This window comes from Anolis carolinensis, chromosome 3, assembly GCF_035594765.1.
Source record: "Anolis carolinensis isolate JA03-04 chromosome 3, rAnoCar3.1.pri, whole genome shotgun sequence".
Taxonomy (NCBI): Eukaryota; Metazoa; Chordata; class Lepidosauria; order Squamata; family Dactyloidae; genus Anolis; species Anolis carolinensis.
Genome location: NC_085843.1, coordinates 6,486,098 through 6,502,583, shown reverse-complemented (window position 1 = coordinate 6,502,583; position 16,486 = coordinate 6,486,098). Strand labels below are relative to the sequence as shown.

The 16,486-nt window shown below is 40.6% G+C and overlaps 1 protein-coding gene across 1 annotated transcript in view; it reads left to right on the top strand.

Annotated features, from left to right (window-relative positions):
• Positions 1–16,486, top strand: part of c2cd3 (C2 domain containing 3 centriole elongation regulator) — an 80,529-nt gene that overhangs the window by 2,787 nt on the left and 61,256 nt on the right. The window contains exons 3-13 of the mRNA XM_062974452.1: positions 1,192–1,349; positions 2,180–2,394; positions 4,068–4,288; positions 4,918–5,050; positions 7,451–7,573; positions 8,392–8,536; positions 10,180–10,322; positions 10,697–10,924; positions 12,654–12,766; positions 14,158–14,276; positions 16,085–16,207. Coding sequence (XP_062830522.1) covers positions 1,192–1,349; positions 2,180–2,394; positions 4,068–4,288; positions 4,918–5,050; positions 7,451–7,573; positions 8,392–8,536; positions 10,180–10,322; positions 10,697–10,924; positions 12,654–12,766; positions 14,158–14,276; positions 16,085–16,207 — 1,721 coding nt within the window. The remainder of the gene's footprint in view (positions 1–1,191; positions 1,350–2,179; positions 2,395–4,067; positions 4,289–4,917; positions 5,051–7,450; positions 7,574–8,391; positions 8,537–10,179; positions 10,323–10,696; positions 10,925–12,653; positions 12,767–14,157; positions 14,277–16,084; positions 16,208–16,486) is intronic.

The window sequence follows — 16,486 nt, the reverse complement described above, 5'->3', positions numbered from 1 at the left end:
TCTTCCGGGCAATTCTATGATATACTTCCCCTAGAATTGCATTGAAGGACCTACCAAATGCCTACATAAGATACCTGTCAAGGTCATCCTTCACAACTCTGTGTATGTTGGATATGGAGATGAAATAACGCAACAGTGTTTGGTCATATCTGCAATTTAACATAATTGCCATGGGATTTTACTGTATTTCCAAATGCTCTGGCGAAGTTTAAAGTTACTGCAATGCTAGAAATGTGTGGACTGAAAGAAAAATTAATGTGGGCTAGTCTGACTTCTTATTTGAGGACAATGCCCTCATTTTGCCCTCCACCAGTGTTTACCCCTGCAATTTGATACTGATACAACCTGACCTGATTCCCCTTCAATACCACACACAGCGAAATTAGGTTTATAGAATCTTAAAGTTGGAAGAAGACCACAAGACCATCTAGTCCATCCTCCTACCATTGAGGAATACATAGCTAAGCGCTCTTGTAATGGTACCATCCAAGCTCTGTTTAAAGACCTCCAAAGAAGGAGAGTCCCCAGTTCTTTGGGGCAATCTATTTCACCCTTGAAGAGCCCTTAAAGCCAGGAAGCTCTATCTAATGTTTTGGTGGAATCCTTTTCCCCCTAATTTGAACCCATTGGTTTATGATCTCATTCCGAATAATTCTCAATCACTCGCAGATTTGGTCATTCATGTAATTACTGCAAACATTCCTGAGGGAATTGTGCTTTCAGAGCATATTATACAGTAACAGTTAATGGCTTGGTAATTTTGATGGATGCAATTCATTGATTTATTCATTGAAGTTTTTTTCTTCTTGTTCCTCCTTCCAAGCATTCCCACTATGTCTTGTCAAAGGCTTTCATGGCCAGAATCACTGGGTTGCTGTGAGTTTTCTGAGCTGTATGGCCATGTGCCAGAAGCATTCTCTCCTGATGTTTCACCCACATCTATGACAGGCATCCTCAACGATTGTGAGGATGCCCGCCACAATCTCTGAGGATGCCTGCCATAGATGTGGGTGAAATGTTCTGGAACATGGCCATACAGCCTAGAAAACTCACAGTATTCCCATTATGATTTGCTCCTTTTCTGCACACCAGTCTTTTATTTACATTGTAGGAGGAGTTGATTATTTAGACAGGAATGGAAGAGAAGAATTCTGTACACAGAATGATTGGCCATTTTATTATTCCTTCTAGATATGGGTGCTCTCATCCTGGAAGTCATGACCAAATCAGATCGTCTTCCAATCGGCCGGGTTCAAATCAATGGGCTAGCACAGCTCTCTCCTAGTCACCCAATCAGTGGGTTTTTCACCATTGTTTCACCAACATCTGAGAAGATGGGAGAACTGCAGGTACCTACAAACCTTCACTGCTTTTTCTTAGTAGCAGGGATATGCTGTATACTCAGAATGTACTTGTGATTGTAATACATCCAAATTTTATTCAGGATCTAGCCATGAAGGCTCAGGGGTTTGGGGTGTGTTTAGCTTGGAGAGGAAAAGATGAGAAGTATATGACAATCACATATAAGGGATATTATGTACAGTGGCTTTTAATGTGAACTACAAATCCCCTGTTCAAATACCTGTGCCATTAGTTTGTTCAGAAGTTTCAAGAAAGTCAGCACACTGCTGTCTTTTTATCTCATACTGTCTGCAGGAGGGGGATAATAGTACTGACTTACCATATAGGCCATCCAGTCCATCCCCTATCTGCCATGCAGGAAAAGCACAATCAAAGCACCCCTGACAGATGGCCATCCAGCTTCTGCTTAAAAACCTCCAAAGAAGGAGCCTCCACTGGACAAAGGCACCGAGTTCCACTGTTGAGCAGCTCTTATGATCAGGAATTTCTTCCTAATATCCAGGTGGAATTCCCTTTCCTGTCATTTGAACCTATTCCTCCGAGTCCTAGTCTCCAAGGAAGCAGAAAACAAGCCTGTTTCCTCTTCAATGTGTCATCCTTTCAAATATTTAAGCATGGCTCCTCTCCTGTCTCCTCTCAACCTTCTTTTCTGCAGGCTAAATATCCCTTTAAGCTGCTCCCCATTGGGCATGGTTTCCAGACGTTTGGTCATTTTAGTGACCCTTCCTGGGTTATTGCAAGGTTCCCTGGAAAGAGCATATCTCACTCAGAAAAGATGCAATATGAATATTAAATATTCCATGTTCTCCTCTTGTAGGTATCAGTAGTTCTGGAACCTCTATCTGAAACCTATGACAGCAGCGGCTCTGTCCCAAACACAGACGTGAGCTTCAATGCTGGATTGCCAGCCCCAGGGACCAAAGAGGCACTGGAGGCTAGCCAATTTCTTGCCCCACCACCACATCATAGACCACCAAGCGCAAATGTCATTGGAAGGGAATCTTTGAGCAGTAGTCGGGCTTCTACACCAAGGTAAGGTTTTTATTTCCCCCTTACATGCGTGTAAATTGCTAAGAGGTTGCCAATCACAACCTCTTAGCAATTTGTATAAGAGGTTGGTTTGCGATGGATGACTTGTAGCATTGCTTTTGCAGTATGTTTTTCAGCTCCCTTCTTTTAACTGTACTCTTATGTCCATATTATACTGAAAGGAGCTTTTTCTGCTCCCACATTATCTTAACTACTTGGAATGTGAACTGGCTGCCCAGGGAACAGATGGGAGACTATATAGTTGAATCAAACTAGAGTTTATTAACTGACAACAGTTTTAGACTTTGTCTCCTGAGTCTCACTACAAAGTCTTTATGAGAGGTGAAATCTTTAAGAAATTGACACAGTTCTAGCCAAACTGAGGCTCTTGAATCTTTATTTCTTCTTATTGTCTCTTTCTTATATGGTGTTCAATTGTCTATAAAATAGTCTCAATATTTAACTCTGCAGGCTTTTTTGTTTGTGCTACCCTGTTAAGTGGGGTGAAGGAGCTACAATGATTAGGCATTTTGTTGGCAAAGCTTACAGATCTATGCTTTAAAAATGTTGGGATCGTTGGTAAGACAAACTTATCTATTGTCTCCTTTCCTCTCTGATTTGCTGTTCACCTGTACTCACAAAAGAACTCTGAGGCTGCTGCTATTTGCATCAATGTTTGTCGTTGGGCACACACAGCAGTCAGATCAGCTATCGCAGAATTCTCTTCTATCTCCGTTCAAGCTTTGTTGCATTTTACCTTTCCCATACCAGTACAGCTGAATATTAAAATTCTGTATTTCTCCAGCCCTCTTTCTGCCGTCCTTTCAATGATGATTCTGCCAAAAGAAAAAAATCCAGCTAGACAGAGAACTACAATTTTTTTTCATGTCAGGAGCAACTTGAGAAACTGCAAGTCTCTTCTGGTGTGAAAGAATTGGCTGTCTGCAAGGACGTTGCCCAGGGGATGCCCGGATGTTTTTGATGTTTTCATCCTTGTGGGAGGCTTCTCTCATATCCCTGCATGGAGCTGGAGCCGACAGAGGGAGCTCACCCATGCTCTCCCCAAGTAGGATTCGAACCAGCAACCTTCAGATCAGCAACCCAACCTTCAAGTCTACAGTCCTGCCAACTTGAAGGTTGGGTTGCTGACCTGAAGGTTGCTGGTTCGAATCCAACTAGGAACTGAGGGCTGTACAAGCATAGACATCATAAAGAGAAGCTTTCTCCTTATAGACCGAAATGTCTAGATAATTCACTCTCCAGTGCTTTGTGCTCTGATCACAAGGGTGCATTTTTTGTTTGTAGTAGCCATTGTGGCTTATGTTTCCATAATATACATTACTGGAATTATTTTTGGAGAAACTGGCATTTCACCTTCTCAGTGTCTGTTTTATTTTGATACTAAATTGATACCTAGCTAAACCTGGTAGGATTTCTGGTGCAAGAAGAATAATGGCTCCCTGTATTGGGCTTGCGATTTTAGGCTGCCACTCTCAGCATCCTAACCACTGCTAGTTAAGGTTTTACTTCTGGTTGCTACAAAAATACTTAGGTTTTGTTCCACACCAAGTCATTGTAATATCCCTATTTTGGATGTATGCCTACAACAGCAGCAGGAGCTTAGTGGATATCAGCATTGGCTTAAACTTTCTGTGGGTGCTTATGTTTTGGAATAGGGGAAAGGACCATTTATACTTTCAGGAGAACTCTGAGAACCTTGGGCCGCATCACCACCTCGTAGGACAAAATGATATCATGAAAGGAAACAATCCCAAGCAGCATGGATCGCTTCCCAGCAGCTCCGATCATGAGGCTCAAATGAGGCTAGCTGGAAGAAGTCCAAACCCTGTTCGTGTTCTTTCCTCAAACAACACAGCCACAAAAGATCTCATTTCAGGTATGCATGGCAGCTGTTGGGTTTCATTGATGGCTATAATTTTTCTTTTAGTGTTATCACTTTAATTTTTGCTCTACAGAAGGAGTTGGAAACTACCCAAGACAGCTTCTGGGCTATAAACACCCCTCACCCATCCTTCAAAAGCCTGCCACCCAGTTTTTAAAATACTTTTTTCAAAACAAATATTTTTATTCATAATAGATCCCCAAATCTTGAGGGAAGATTTTGTGATATGTTTTGGAAATTCCAGGTTATTTTATGCTCAGAAGAAGTCTGTTTTTGAAGCAGGAAGGAAACTAGTTCATTGGTGTGTTGTGTGGTTTCTGGGTTGTGTGGCTGTATTCTTGCAGCATTTTCTCCGGACATTTTGCCTGCAACTGTGGCTGACATTTTCAGAGGAACTAGTTTATTTCCTGATTTTAAACGACAATGTGCACAAGGAGAGAAGGATACTTTAAACAAAATAAAAAATTGGGGAATAGCTGCTGGGAGTTTCAGAAATGACCTTGTGAGCATTGCGTTCCAAAGCCTTATTCCATAGGAATGATAAATGAACACGTTACCTCTAAACTGGTGTTTTTAGTTTTCCATTTATGTTTGAAGTCTACACTTCGTCCTTTTCTCAACAGCTCTTTTGGATCGGGGCAGCCAACTCCGAGACGCCATGGTTGTGTCTACAATGAAATCCAGTCCTGACTCTGGTATCGAACTACACGAGGCTCACCCTCCCATAACGCGAGGAATTACCAGGCTTGTTGGAAAGTAAGTTTCTGTTGTCGTGACACAAGAATGACAGCTTTCAATGTGTTTTCTCAAAGCAGTGTTGATAAAATCATTTTTTCTCAGATTAACTGTTACCAGCATTCTATGAAGACATCAGGTAGCTGTGTTAACATTACCCCAATGCAGACTAAGACTATGTAGACTTCGTTGTTGTGTTTCTTGAAGTACTTTCTGACTAAAGATGGACCTGTCATGACATTTTCTTTGCAAAAATTGTTCAGAGGAACTTTATCTTTGCCTCCCTCTGAGGCTGAGGGAGTTGGACTTGATCAGGGCCACCTATTGCGTTTCTGTGGTTAACCAGGGATTTGCACCATGTAGTAGCCTAAACTACTACACCACACTAGCTTCCATATCTAAACGACCACAAGAAAATAAGAAAAGAGTTGAGTTGTATCATATCCCATCCTTATTTAGTCCAACATTTTGTTCACACAGTGGCCAGCTAATAGCAAAGTGCCCATGAGCAAATCTTGATTGCCGCTCATCTTTCATCTTCTTCACAAGAAGTGATATAAAGAGAGGCCTGATGCTTCTGATAAGGAATTGTCATATAGCCATCCTGACTATTACCTATTGATGACCCATGCTTCATTAACTTAACCCATACCCTTTTAAAACATCCAAGCTGGCAGTCATAGCTACATCTTGCGGTAATTAGCTATGTTGTCAGGAAGAAGCATTCGATCTTTGATACAGTTCTGCATCAGAATGTACAGTACAAATGTTTGTGTATATCGCCTCCACTCAGAGGCGGTCCAACTATAAGGCGAACTAGGCACTTGCCTGTGGCGCCATCGTCCCAGGGGCGCCATCGTCCTGGGAGGAGGGCACCACTCTCCACCTCCTTCTCTTTTGGGCCTTCCGGTGGCCACGCTGGGCCTCCCGGTGCCCGTGCTGGGCTTTCCGGCTGGCGCAGACCCACCTTCGCACAACGGGAGCCCACCTTTGGGGCCTTCAGAGATTGTGAGGTCTGTGAGAACTTGGAAGCTAGGTATGTGGGGTTTATATATCTGTAGAAGGTCCAGGGTGGGAGAAAGAACTTTTCTTTGAAGCAGGTGTGAATGTTGTAATTAATCGCCCTGATTAGCATTTAATGGCCCTGTGGCTTCAAGGCCTGGCTTCTTCTTGCCTGGGAGAATCTTTTTTTGGGGAGGTGTTAGCTGTCCCTGATTGTTTACTGTCTGGATTTCTTCTGTTTTCAGAGTGTTGTTCTTTATTTATTGTCCTGATTTTAGAGTTTTTTTTAAATATTGAGGGCTATCTGGGTTATCTAAGTCCACACTGCCCTATATCCCTGTTCAATGTTTAGTGCTAAATTCGCAAATATAGTAATTCCTACATAACATTACCATGTATTGAACTGCTTTTTCTATTGATTTGTTGTAAAACATGATGTTTTGGTGCTTAATTTGTAAAATCATAATGTAATTTGATGTTTAATAGGCTTTTCCTTTATCTTTCCTTATTATCCAACATTTTCGCTTATCCAATGCTTTTATTTTTCAGTGATTGGTTGGGGGGGGGGGGGGGGCGCCAAAATTCTGTTTGCCTACACTTGAAAAATACCTAGGGCCGGCTCTGCCTCCACTTCACATATTAATAGACAGGAAGTTTTACTTGACAGTCATATGTGGACTCGTTCTCATACATTATTTGTTCCTCATAGTAGATAGTTACAACCATCTTTGATAACCATTGATGGTCACCCATTCGAGGGGAAGAGGAAGTGGATTATTATTAATAATAAATTTTTTGTATGCCTAAGCTTCGCTAGTAGTCATAATTATCCAATATAATTATGACTACTAGTGAAGCCTAGGCATACAAAATGTATTATTAATAAATAGTAGCTCTGAACTTACATAAATGTGATTGATTTAATTTTAAATTAGATAATTGGATTTCGATAGTATTTTCCAAATTATTATTCAGATTTACCCTGCTATGTTTTTGATTTTTGCTAGAGAATTCAACCTTAACCAATAAGACAATAAAGCCCTCTTTTTTCCTCCTTTTGTTCAGCATCATGACCTCTCTATGATCTACCTGCTTGAATAAAAGCAGATAGCTTTTGGTAATAGCATATCTACTGTCCTGTAGTTTTATTTTTTACAAAGTGCATAAAACTACTTTGTTTTAAAGGTACATAATACTATTCATCTCTGAGATTTTAAGACAACGTGAGATAGGAAACCAATGTGAACCACATAAAAGTAGAATTAAGTTAAAAGAACTTACTAGTTTAAATCAGTAAAATTATTTCAGTCCCTGAATATGTTAATCTCTCCCTTAATGATGACAGCATTGGTATCTAGCAAAACTGTTTGGCTCTCCTAACCTCCCCTGGTTCATCTTTTTTGGGGATTTCCTGTCCAGGAGCCTTAAAAATCCGAATGCTGGCCTTGCGTTTACTGCTGAAGATCCCCTCCAGCAACAGCCGGACTACTCGGAATTTGATTTGCAAGCTGAAGACAGAGCAGTCCAGCTCTTGTTGGGCAGGTAAGATATAAAATGTGGCTGCAGCAACCGTTCTGAATGATATCTGGGCAAACCTTTAACTCCTTTGCTCCTTGCGAATATAAATTATTTTAGAGATCCATTTGTTTTAAGGTTGAATGTCTTTCCTTCAGAGGTTAACAAATGTTCTGCATCTTTTCTGTCACCCTTCCTCCTCGGCTCCCACAATTAATCTGGTTCAATACATGATTAGTAAGAGACAATATTCTACAGAGTTCAACAAGGCTTGAATATTTGGTTTTTTTCCCCTGTAAATATTCCCTTGGGCCCTTGGTTGGGGTTTGGTTTCAGCATCCCCATGGATATTAAAATCCATGAGACTCACTGGTGCAGTAGATTTAAACCCTTGTGCCAGCAGAACTGCTGACCTAAAGATCTGAAGATCAGGAGTTTGAATCGAGATGGGGTGAGCTCCCATCTGTTAGCCCCTGCTTCCATGCAGGAACATAAGAGAAGCTTCATGGATGTTGAAGTCCCATTATATACAAAAATGATATGCTAAAATGGTTTATATAAAATGGCAAAAGGTATGTTTTAGGGATTTCTTAAATATTTTGCAGTTGTGGATACAGAATCCATGGATATGGAGTGCTGACTATATATGGCAAAAGTAAAAACAGAACTCTGGAATCTACAGTGGCATCAACATATTTCAGAATGCGCTCTTTGTATGCATGAAGCATGTGTTAGGCTGTTAGGAATTGTGGGAGCTAAAGTCCAAAACGCTTGGAGGGCCAAAGTTTGCCCATGCCTGTGTATAATATGCACACCTCCAACTTGTTTTCTTTCTTTGCCCATAGTTCTGATTTATCTTCTGCACGTCTTTTGGATGGAACACACTCACCTCTGGAGTCTCTCTCTCTCGGGAGTGAGGTTTATGACAGCGAGCTCAATGACCCCCATTATGACCAGAGTCTCTTGGAGAATTTGTTCTATACAGCTCAGGTATAGAAGTACAAAGAATACTTGTGTATGTTTGGGCATGTTCCTATATTAATATTTTCAGTGAATCAAATGTATTACTTGTAGGTCTTGTTTAGATGAACAACTTATCTTATCTTGAGGGGAAGTATGTAGACAGTGGGACAGTGAGAGGCCTGGCTTCTAAGGCCCCATCTACACTGGCAGATAAAATCCAGATTTTTTGCTTTGAACTGGGTTATATTAGTCTACACTGCCATATAATCCAGTTCAAAACAGATAATCTGGATTTTATCTTACAGTGTAGATGGGACCTCAGAGGACCAAATGTCTTTTTTTTTCTCAAGCTGCCATGAGATTTCTTTATTGGTACAGATTACATTATCAAAAATGGGTTATTACTGTGACAGTTTCCATCTTGCTTTTTTAGAACTACACTGGCCTGAATGGCCAAAATAAAGGGTGGTCTGCTGCTAGTGATATTAAGAGATATGCCTAGAAATATGAGTCCCTTTGGGGAGGCATGGTGGTCTACAAATAATGTTTTATTTATTTATTTATTTATTTACAGCATTTATATTCCGCCCTTCTCACCCCAAAGGGGACTCAGGGCAGATCACATTGCACACATAAAGGCAAACATTCAATGCCATAACATAGAACAGAGACAGAGACAAGACGCAGGCACGGGCTGGCCTCGAACTCATGACCTCTTGGTCAGAGTGATTTGTTGCAGCTGGCTGCTAACCAGCCTGCGCCACAGCCCGGCCTTTTTAGTATTATTATTATTATTATTATTATTATTACTTCCTTAGAATCTCAGAGGACTGAAGAACTGCATTTTTACCCATTCTCCAATGCACATGCTATACTATACAGAGAAATTGAATAATGAGGGAAAGGGAAGTACATAGGATATATACATGGGCTAGGTATATAGTGTACATAAGTACAAGCTGACCATATTTCCAAAAAACATACATATTTTTAAAGGTGGTAGCTATACAATCCACATTCATGAGTAGCTAACACAGTGATATGTTTTGACTATTGAACAATTGAGGGTTTAATTATCCTTCAGTCCTTGGACTACAAGTCTTTAGGTAAGAGCAAAGCATTCTGAGATTGTAAGTCTTCCCCCAAGTTGCAGTTTGGACTTCTGTGAATTTAATTATTGATAAATTTGATTTAAAATGTTATCTCTAGAAATCTCTAGATCCTCTAGGGTGGGTTTATAGTCAGTTTCCTCCAGCCATGATGGAGGATCTTGAGATTTCTAGAGAGAACATGTCTCTAGGAATCTCTAAGTTCTGTAATGTGATTCTCTGCTCAGCTTCCAGTGGAAATTGACAGTAGAGCAGGCATGGGCAAACTTGGGCCCTCCAGTTTTGGGTTTCAACTGTCACAATTCCTAACAGCCGACAAACTGTTAGGAATTGTGGGAGTTTAAGTCCAAAACACCTGGAGGGCCCAAGTTTGCCCATGCCTGCGGTAGATTCATGCTGGAAGATCAAGACATTTCTAGAGAGCGTTCTCTCGGTTTAAAAAATCGCAATTTAATTATTTGGCAGTTTTTTTCACTTTCATGGGGGACTTGTGTCTCTAACCCTGCAAATATGGAGAACTTACTGGAAAGTACTTTTAAAATATTCTCTGTCTTTTTTTAGAAGCCAGACAGCAGTTTAAGTGACTTTCTCAGTGAAGAAGAGGGTGCTGTTTCTTCCGGAAAACAAAAGCAATCTCAGAAAGTGCGATCTCAGAAGTCACCAAAGCCTAGTCCTTCAGATGCAAAAAAGAAGAAAAAATCCAGGTAAAACTGTTGCTTTTGACTATTTTGACACAGCACTGTGGAACATCTTGCAATGTGCTTCTGTTTGAGGGCCTGTCCCAATAGAAAGCTTTATTAACCATTGAGTCCTTTAGGATCCCTGACTAGTCTCTAGGCTTCTTGAAATCGCTGTACTCCCTTCTCTGTGATAACTTTTCTGTAGAAGTTTGTTTTCTCTTTTGAAACAATCAATCAGTGTTGGTATTTTTGGTCTCAACCGTTTATCTTTGGCCCCACCTGCCACTAAAATGTGTTTCCTAAGTTCTTCTCTTAATCGAGTCCAGCCCTCAGAGGAAACATGCTCAGTACTCTTGTTTTAGTTTCTTGTCTTGTCTTTCCTTTTTTTCTCCCTCCAGCAATTCTCCTTCTAGACCACTTCCTCCTCATGAGACTTCCACGGAGTCAAACGAGGAAACACAACATGTCAACTTGAGTCTTGACAGGCTGGCAGTGCTGAGTCGAATCCACTTAGCAAGAATGGTAGTGGAGAGTTTAAAGATCCCTCTTGAAGACGGCGCTAAGATCACCCCAGGCAAAAGAAGTTCTGCCGGGAAGCCTCCTCGACCAACGCTGGCAAAAAAGAGGTAAGGTAGCTCATTTGCTTGGCACAGCAAGAAGAGTCCTTGCAGTTGCTCTTTTCATCAGAAATGATGAAAAGAGCAACTATGGGGAAGTCATAGGGAGGAGGGAGCAAGCTTATTTTCTGCTGCCCTGCAGACTAGGACACGGAACAATGGCTTCAAACTACAGGAAAGGAGATTCCACCTGAACATCAGGAAGAACTTTCTCACTGTGAGGGCTGTTCGGCAGTGGAACTCTCTCCCCCAGACTGTGGTGGAGGCTCCTTCTTTGGAAGCTTTTAAGCAGAGGCTGGATGGCCATCTGTCGGGGGTACTTTGAATGCGATTTCCTGCTTCTTAGCGGGGGGTTGGACTAGATGGCCCATGAGGTCTCTTCCAACTCTACTATTCTATGATTCTAGAAGTGCTCTGGTTTTCATAACTGATGGGATGGTTTAAATAAAATAGCTCTTGCTTTGGAAGCCCAGATATGAGCAGCTAGTATGGGGTTAGATGTTTCACTCCCCACACTACCACTTCCTTGCAATCTGGATGGCACCGGGAAACATGAGCAGAGCTTTGGATACGTATTTATTTATAGCACAGTCAGCCTTCTGTATCTAAGGACTCTGTATTCACAGCTTGACATTTTTTAATACACAAAGCAAACTTTGATTTCTCATTTTGTATAAAGGATGCCATTTTACTATGCCGTTGCCTGTAATGGGACTTGAGCATTTTGGTATCCACAGAGAGTTCAGGGACCAAACCTTGGCATATATTGTCAGGGCGGTGCAGGGCAGGAGCAGGAGCCAGGTGGAGAGATAAGAAACAACCGTCGCCCTAACTTGATGACCTTCTCCTCATCCATCAGACCACTTAAGCAGCAGGCAAAAGTAGCACTGACAAAGACACCTCAGTCGTAGATTTATTGCTGATCCCAGCGGTACTAGGCTTTATTTACAAGACTATATACAACTCCAAACACCATCACTCTCCGGTCACATGTTCCCCAGCAAGGGAAAAGCATGGCACGTCTGTTCACCAAGCCGCCAAGTCTCTAGTCCTCTAGTCCCACAGTTGAGACAAAGTCTTGACCCATTGGCCCTGCAAGCTATCAATCAGGGCTGGCATGTAATTAACTCTTGCACTGCTGGAAAGCTTGCCGGAACACAGATGCACAATCCAACATCATACAATTGATCTAACATTTTACTCAATAACAATAAAACACACTAACATATATCACTGGCCCACCTTATTTGTATGAGATTCTCATGTGTCCCAGTGCCAATTTTCTATCCTTGGATCCTCCAAGACTTTCTGTTATTGTTAATATGTGCCTTCAAGTCATTTCTGGCACATGGTGACCCTTAGACAGAACATATGGTGACCCTAAGACATGTGGTTTTCTTGGCAGAATGTATTCAGAGGGAGTTTTCCCTTGCCTTCCTCCGAAGCCAAGAGAGTGCAACTTGTGCATGGCTACCAGAGTGGGTCTGTGCTGTCGAATGGGGATTTAAACCCTGCCCTCCAGGACCTTAGTCCAGCACTTAAACCGCTACACCAGGTATGGGCAAACTTTGGCCCTCCAGGTGTTTTGGACTTCAACTCCCACAATTCCTAACAGCCTACAGAATATCTAAAACGTGTCCACCTTTCCTCTGGCTGTTAATGTCTATTTCACTCTGTTTCACTGATGGTAGTCATTGGCTAGGTCAGTGTCTTATCTTTTCTTCCTTTCTTTCTACAGGACATACTTTGTGGAGTTTCACTTTCCAGTAGGCACTTTAAAGACGGGCGCAGGGCAGGGTGCCATAACAACGGAAGTCGTTCGGGTAGCTTCCAGCAAGATCTCTGGGGAAGGTAAGCCTGGGTTGGAACCTTCTCCCTTCTTCTCCCATACTTCCTGCATCCCTTGCCATGGGAATTACTACAGTGGTGAGAACTCTGGATTTTGGATTATGTTGCTTCCATGAATATTCAAGTTGTGCATCTTTTTAAATGTCTTATCTTTCCAACAGGAGATTGTATAAATATTTCACAGACCCTTAATAACCATGCACTTAATTAATGCCCATCCTCTCAGAATTTTCCCATCCATGTCTCAGTCAAGACTTGACTTCAGAACAGATCTTCAATACCAATCTGGTAGTACTAAATCCACTAATTTAAAAAGATATCCTAGTCATGTATCTCAAAAAGAACTGGGTATTTCCACAAGCTGTATTTGTGAAATTTTACAATCAGCATCATTCAGGTGATATGGTACTTGCCTAAATCCATCACTGCTGGTCTCTTCAAGGCCAGATGATTGGAGGATCATGTCGTGAGAAGCATTTTCAGTATTTCTCTGTCTATAGTTATTTTCTTGAAAGAAAATGGAGAAAGTAATGCTCCTGTTCAGGAAAAGCAGGCAGAGAGGCCTACAAATTATTCTGGTGAGGGGAATATTTTTTAGAAACAGTGGATATTGAGAAAAGAGGGCAATACTGTAGTTATTTTTTTTAAATCAAATTATGTTGAATAATATCTATGCAGCTGCAAGCCTTTAGCAGGAAAAAGATTAATTGATATTGTTAGGAAGATTATTCTGTGTTGAAGATTGCCTTGTGAATGAAAGAAGGTTCAATAGTTTGTCTTAAGAAAAGAGTAAGCAAATAGAAGGTGTGCAGAGGTTGCTGGACTCCCAACTCCTACCAAAAAAGATATGGAGACCAATATGTCGTCCACTCTTGGCTTAAGAGAACTGGAATATTTGGAATATGTAGTCAGAAAATGAACCGATATTGTGATTATTCATTGGTTCAAAAAGAATAGGGAAAATATTTTGACTGATGATGGGGAGTGTAGAAAAGCCTGTGCTAGTTTTCCCAGGCCTATTTTATTGCATAAAAGTCGTGGAACAGGATCATTCAATACTTTGCTAGTGTACATTTCTTAATATGATGCTCTGTCCCCACCACAGATGTGTTTTCTTGCTGTGTTGTCTGTGAAAAGCAAAATATTTCCAAAAGAACTATCTTTTACAGCAATCAAACAAACTTTTCTAGATTTAGAATTTTTTCAAATGGAAATCTTAGTTTCATTCTGTTATTTAAAAGCTGTTCCCATAGTAGGGGCAGATCTGATCTGTTTTGGATATGTCATTTGGTATCTGTTTTTCATGCATCTTTGGGGACTTTGCAGCCTCACTTTTTCTTTATGTCCTTGAAATAAAAATCTGATGCTATATCACAACCAATTTTCCTTTACAGTGGTGAAATTTCAACAGAGGTCCGTGTTCCCTGTTCACTTCAGTGGCTCCATGATAACTCACTGGTGGAACTCAGACCTTGAGTTTAACATATTCATGAAAAAAGGCACAGAAAGAAAGGTAATGATTACTTTTAAATTTATTTTTCTGGGTATTTAGTTGCTCTAGACTCATTTCATTCTGACTTTAGGCTTGCTTATGGGATGAAATAGCTTTACTAATCTTCATTGATTACAGCTGTCTTTCCAGTTTTGCGAGGGTTTTGGGCACAGCTCTTTCGTGAAAGTGGAAAGAAAGACAGTGAATATCTCCAGTGAGGAGTGGCTGCTGTACTTGCAACTGGGCAAAATATCTCTGTTAATTCTGCTGGACTTCTTGGCTCCTTGCTGTATTATTGATTGTGTATCGTTCATAATAATTTAACTGGGACAGGACATGAGGATAATATTTTATAGTGCTTCAAGTTCTGCTTGGAGAGCCAGGTTCAAACCATGCTCTCACAGTGGCTTTCTGAACAGTTGGGATATTTGAAACATATCTAGTCACCCAATTACTATTAGAGCTACTAGTGCCATGAACACAGTGCAGTTCAGATTATTATTATTATTATTATTATTATTATTATTATTATTATTATTATTATTATTATTATTATGACACAGCAAACAAGGTAGATATGCTGGATTTCGTATCACAAAATCACAAGTCGAACACTTCCCAAGTGTCTAGGACTGTGTGATGTATTTTCAGATGATGCGCCCAGATCCCAGTCGGGTGGCCTTTTGCAGTTGGCAGATCGTAATTTTGTCAATGTCTATTGTTTCGAAATGCCGGCTGAGATCTTTTGGTACGGCACCCAATGTGCCGATCACCACCGGGACCACTTGCACTGGTTTCTGCCAGAGTCTTTGAAGTTCAATCTTGAGGTCCTGATAGCGGCTGAGTTTTTCCTGTTGTTTTTCGTCAATGCGACTGTCACCTGGGATGGCAACATCAATGATCCAAACCTTTTTCTTTTCCACAACTGTGATGTCTGGTGTGTTGTGTTATTATTATTATTATTATTGTTGTTGTTGTTATTGTTATTACTGTTTGTTTAGCGCCATTAATGTGCATGGCACATTACATGACATTGGCAGCACTGTCTGTTTTGACTGTTTTACTTGTGATCTGCATGTACACACACAGAGGGAAAGAGTAATTAAAACCCTACAATACAATTGTAAAACTAATTATCCAGATAAAATGCACACAAACACACCCTGATGTAATATAAAACAATGTAATGCTGACCAATATATGTAACCCAAACATACAAGATTATAAAATATTAAACTCAAATCCCAAAATGATATATTATGCAATATTAAAAAGAAAAATGCACAAATTTTCCTCCCACTTGTATGAGCTTGATGACCTGATGGTTCACTCAGATCCCAACCAAACAAGACCTCAGGATTGCCAGAATGAAACCTGGGCACTTTATTGATTATACGCAGTTGATATATGCTCACAAAAATGAATAAACAGCACTAAGTCTTCACATGTCCCTTTAGCTGATAGAAGCACAGCTGATTGTATATTTCAGTTCCCCAAGCCTTTGAGTTCAAGTTGTGCTCTGAGAGAGGGATGAGTTCAGTCGCAGCAATGGGGGAAAGGTAAAGTCTAAACAAACAAACACAATACAGTTATTATCTCTAAGTATGAAGTCAGCTGACATAGCCAAACAACTACAAGACATGGTACCCATTTATTTTCTGTGTGAGAGGCCCACTTGCTTAACCAGAAGCTTGGCAAAGCATCCTCTCAGAGCAGCATAGGCTTCCAATACTCTCTAATGCTGTGTAAGACAAGACATGAGATCTCATTAGTCATTCTCTTTCCAGTTCCAAACCCATTCTACTCCTTCTGTGTTCTTTTATTTTCAGCCCCTTATGATTGGTTCAGCAGCTTTAACCCTGCGAGATGTCATTCAGTCTGAGCTTCTGATGGTCAATTGTGACTTGCCTGTGAAAGAAGGGAGTGTCCCAGCCCAACTGGGCCCTTTAAAGGTACATAGTTTGCTTCTGTGTTGATTTAAGTATTATTGCTCCTTATAATTCAATCCTTGGGTACTCTATTGTCATTTTTAAGGTTTTAAAACACTGAATTTGTCAAATCGACCTAGCCATTAAGAATTGATATTAGAATAATCCATACCCATTTGTGGCTTGTCTTTTGCAAATTTGATTATTCACCAATTTTATTTAAAATGTTCTCACTACAAATCTCAGTGGATAGAAAAAGCCAGATATATCTTTTTTGTATAGTAGTCAATGCTCTATAGTTTT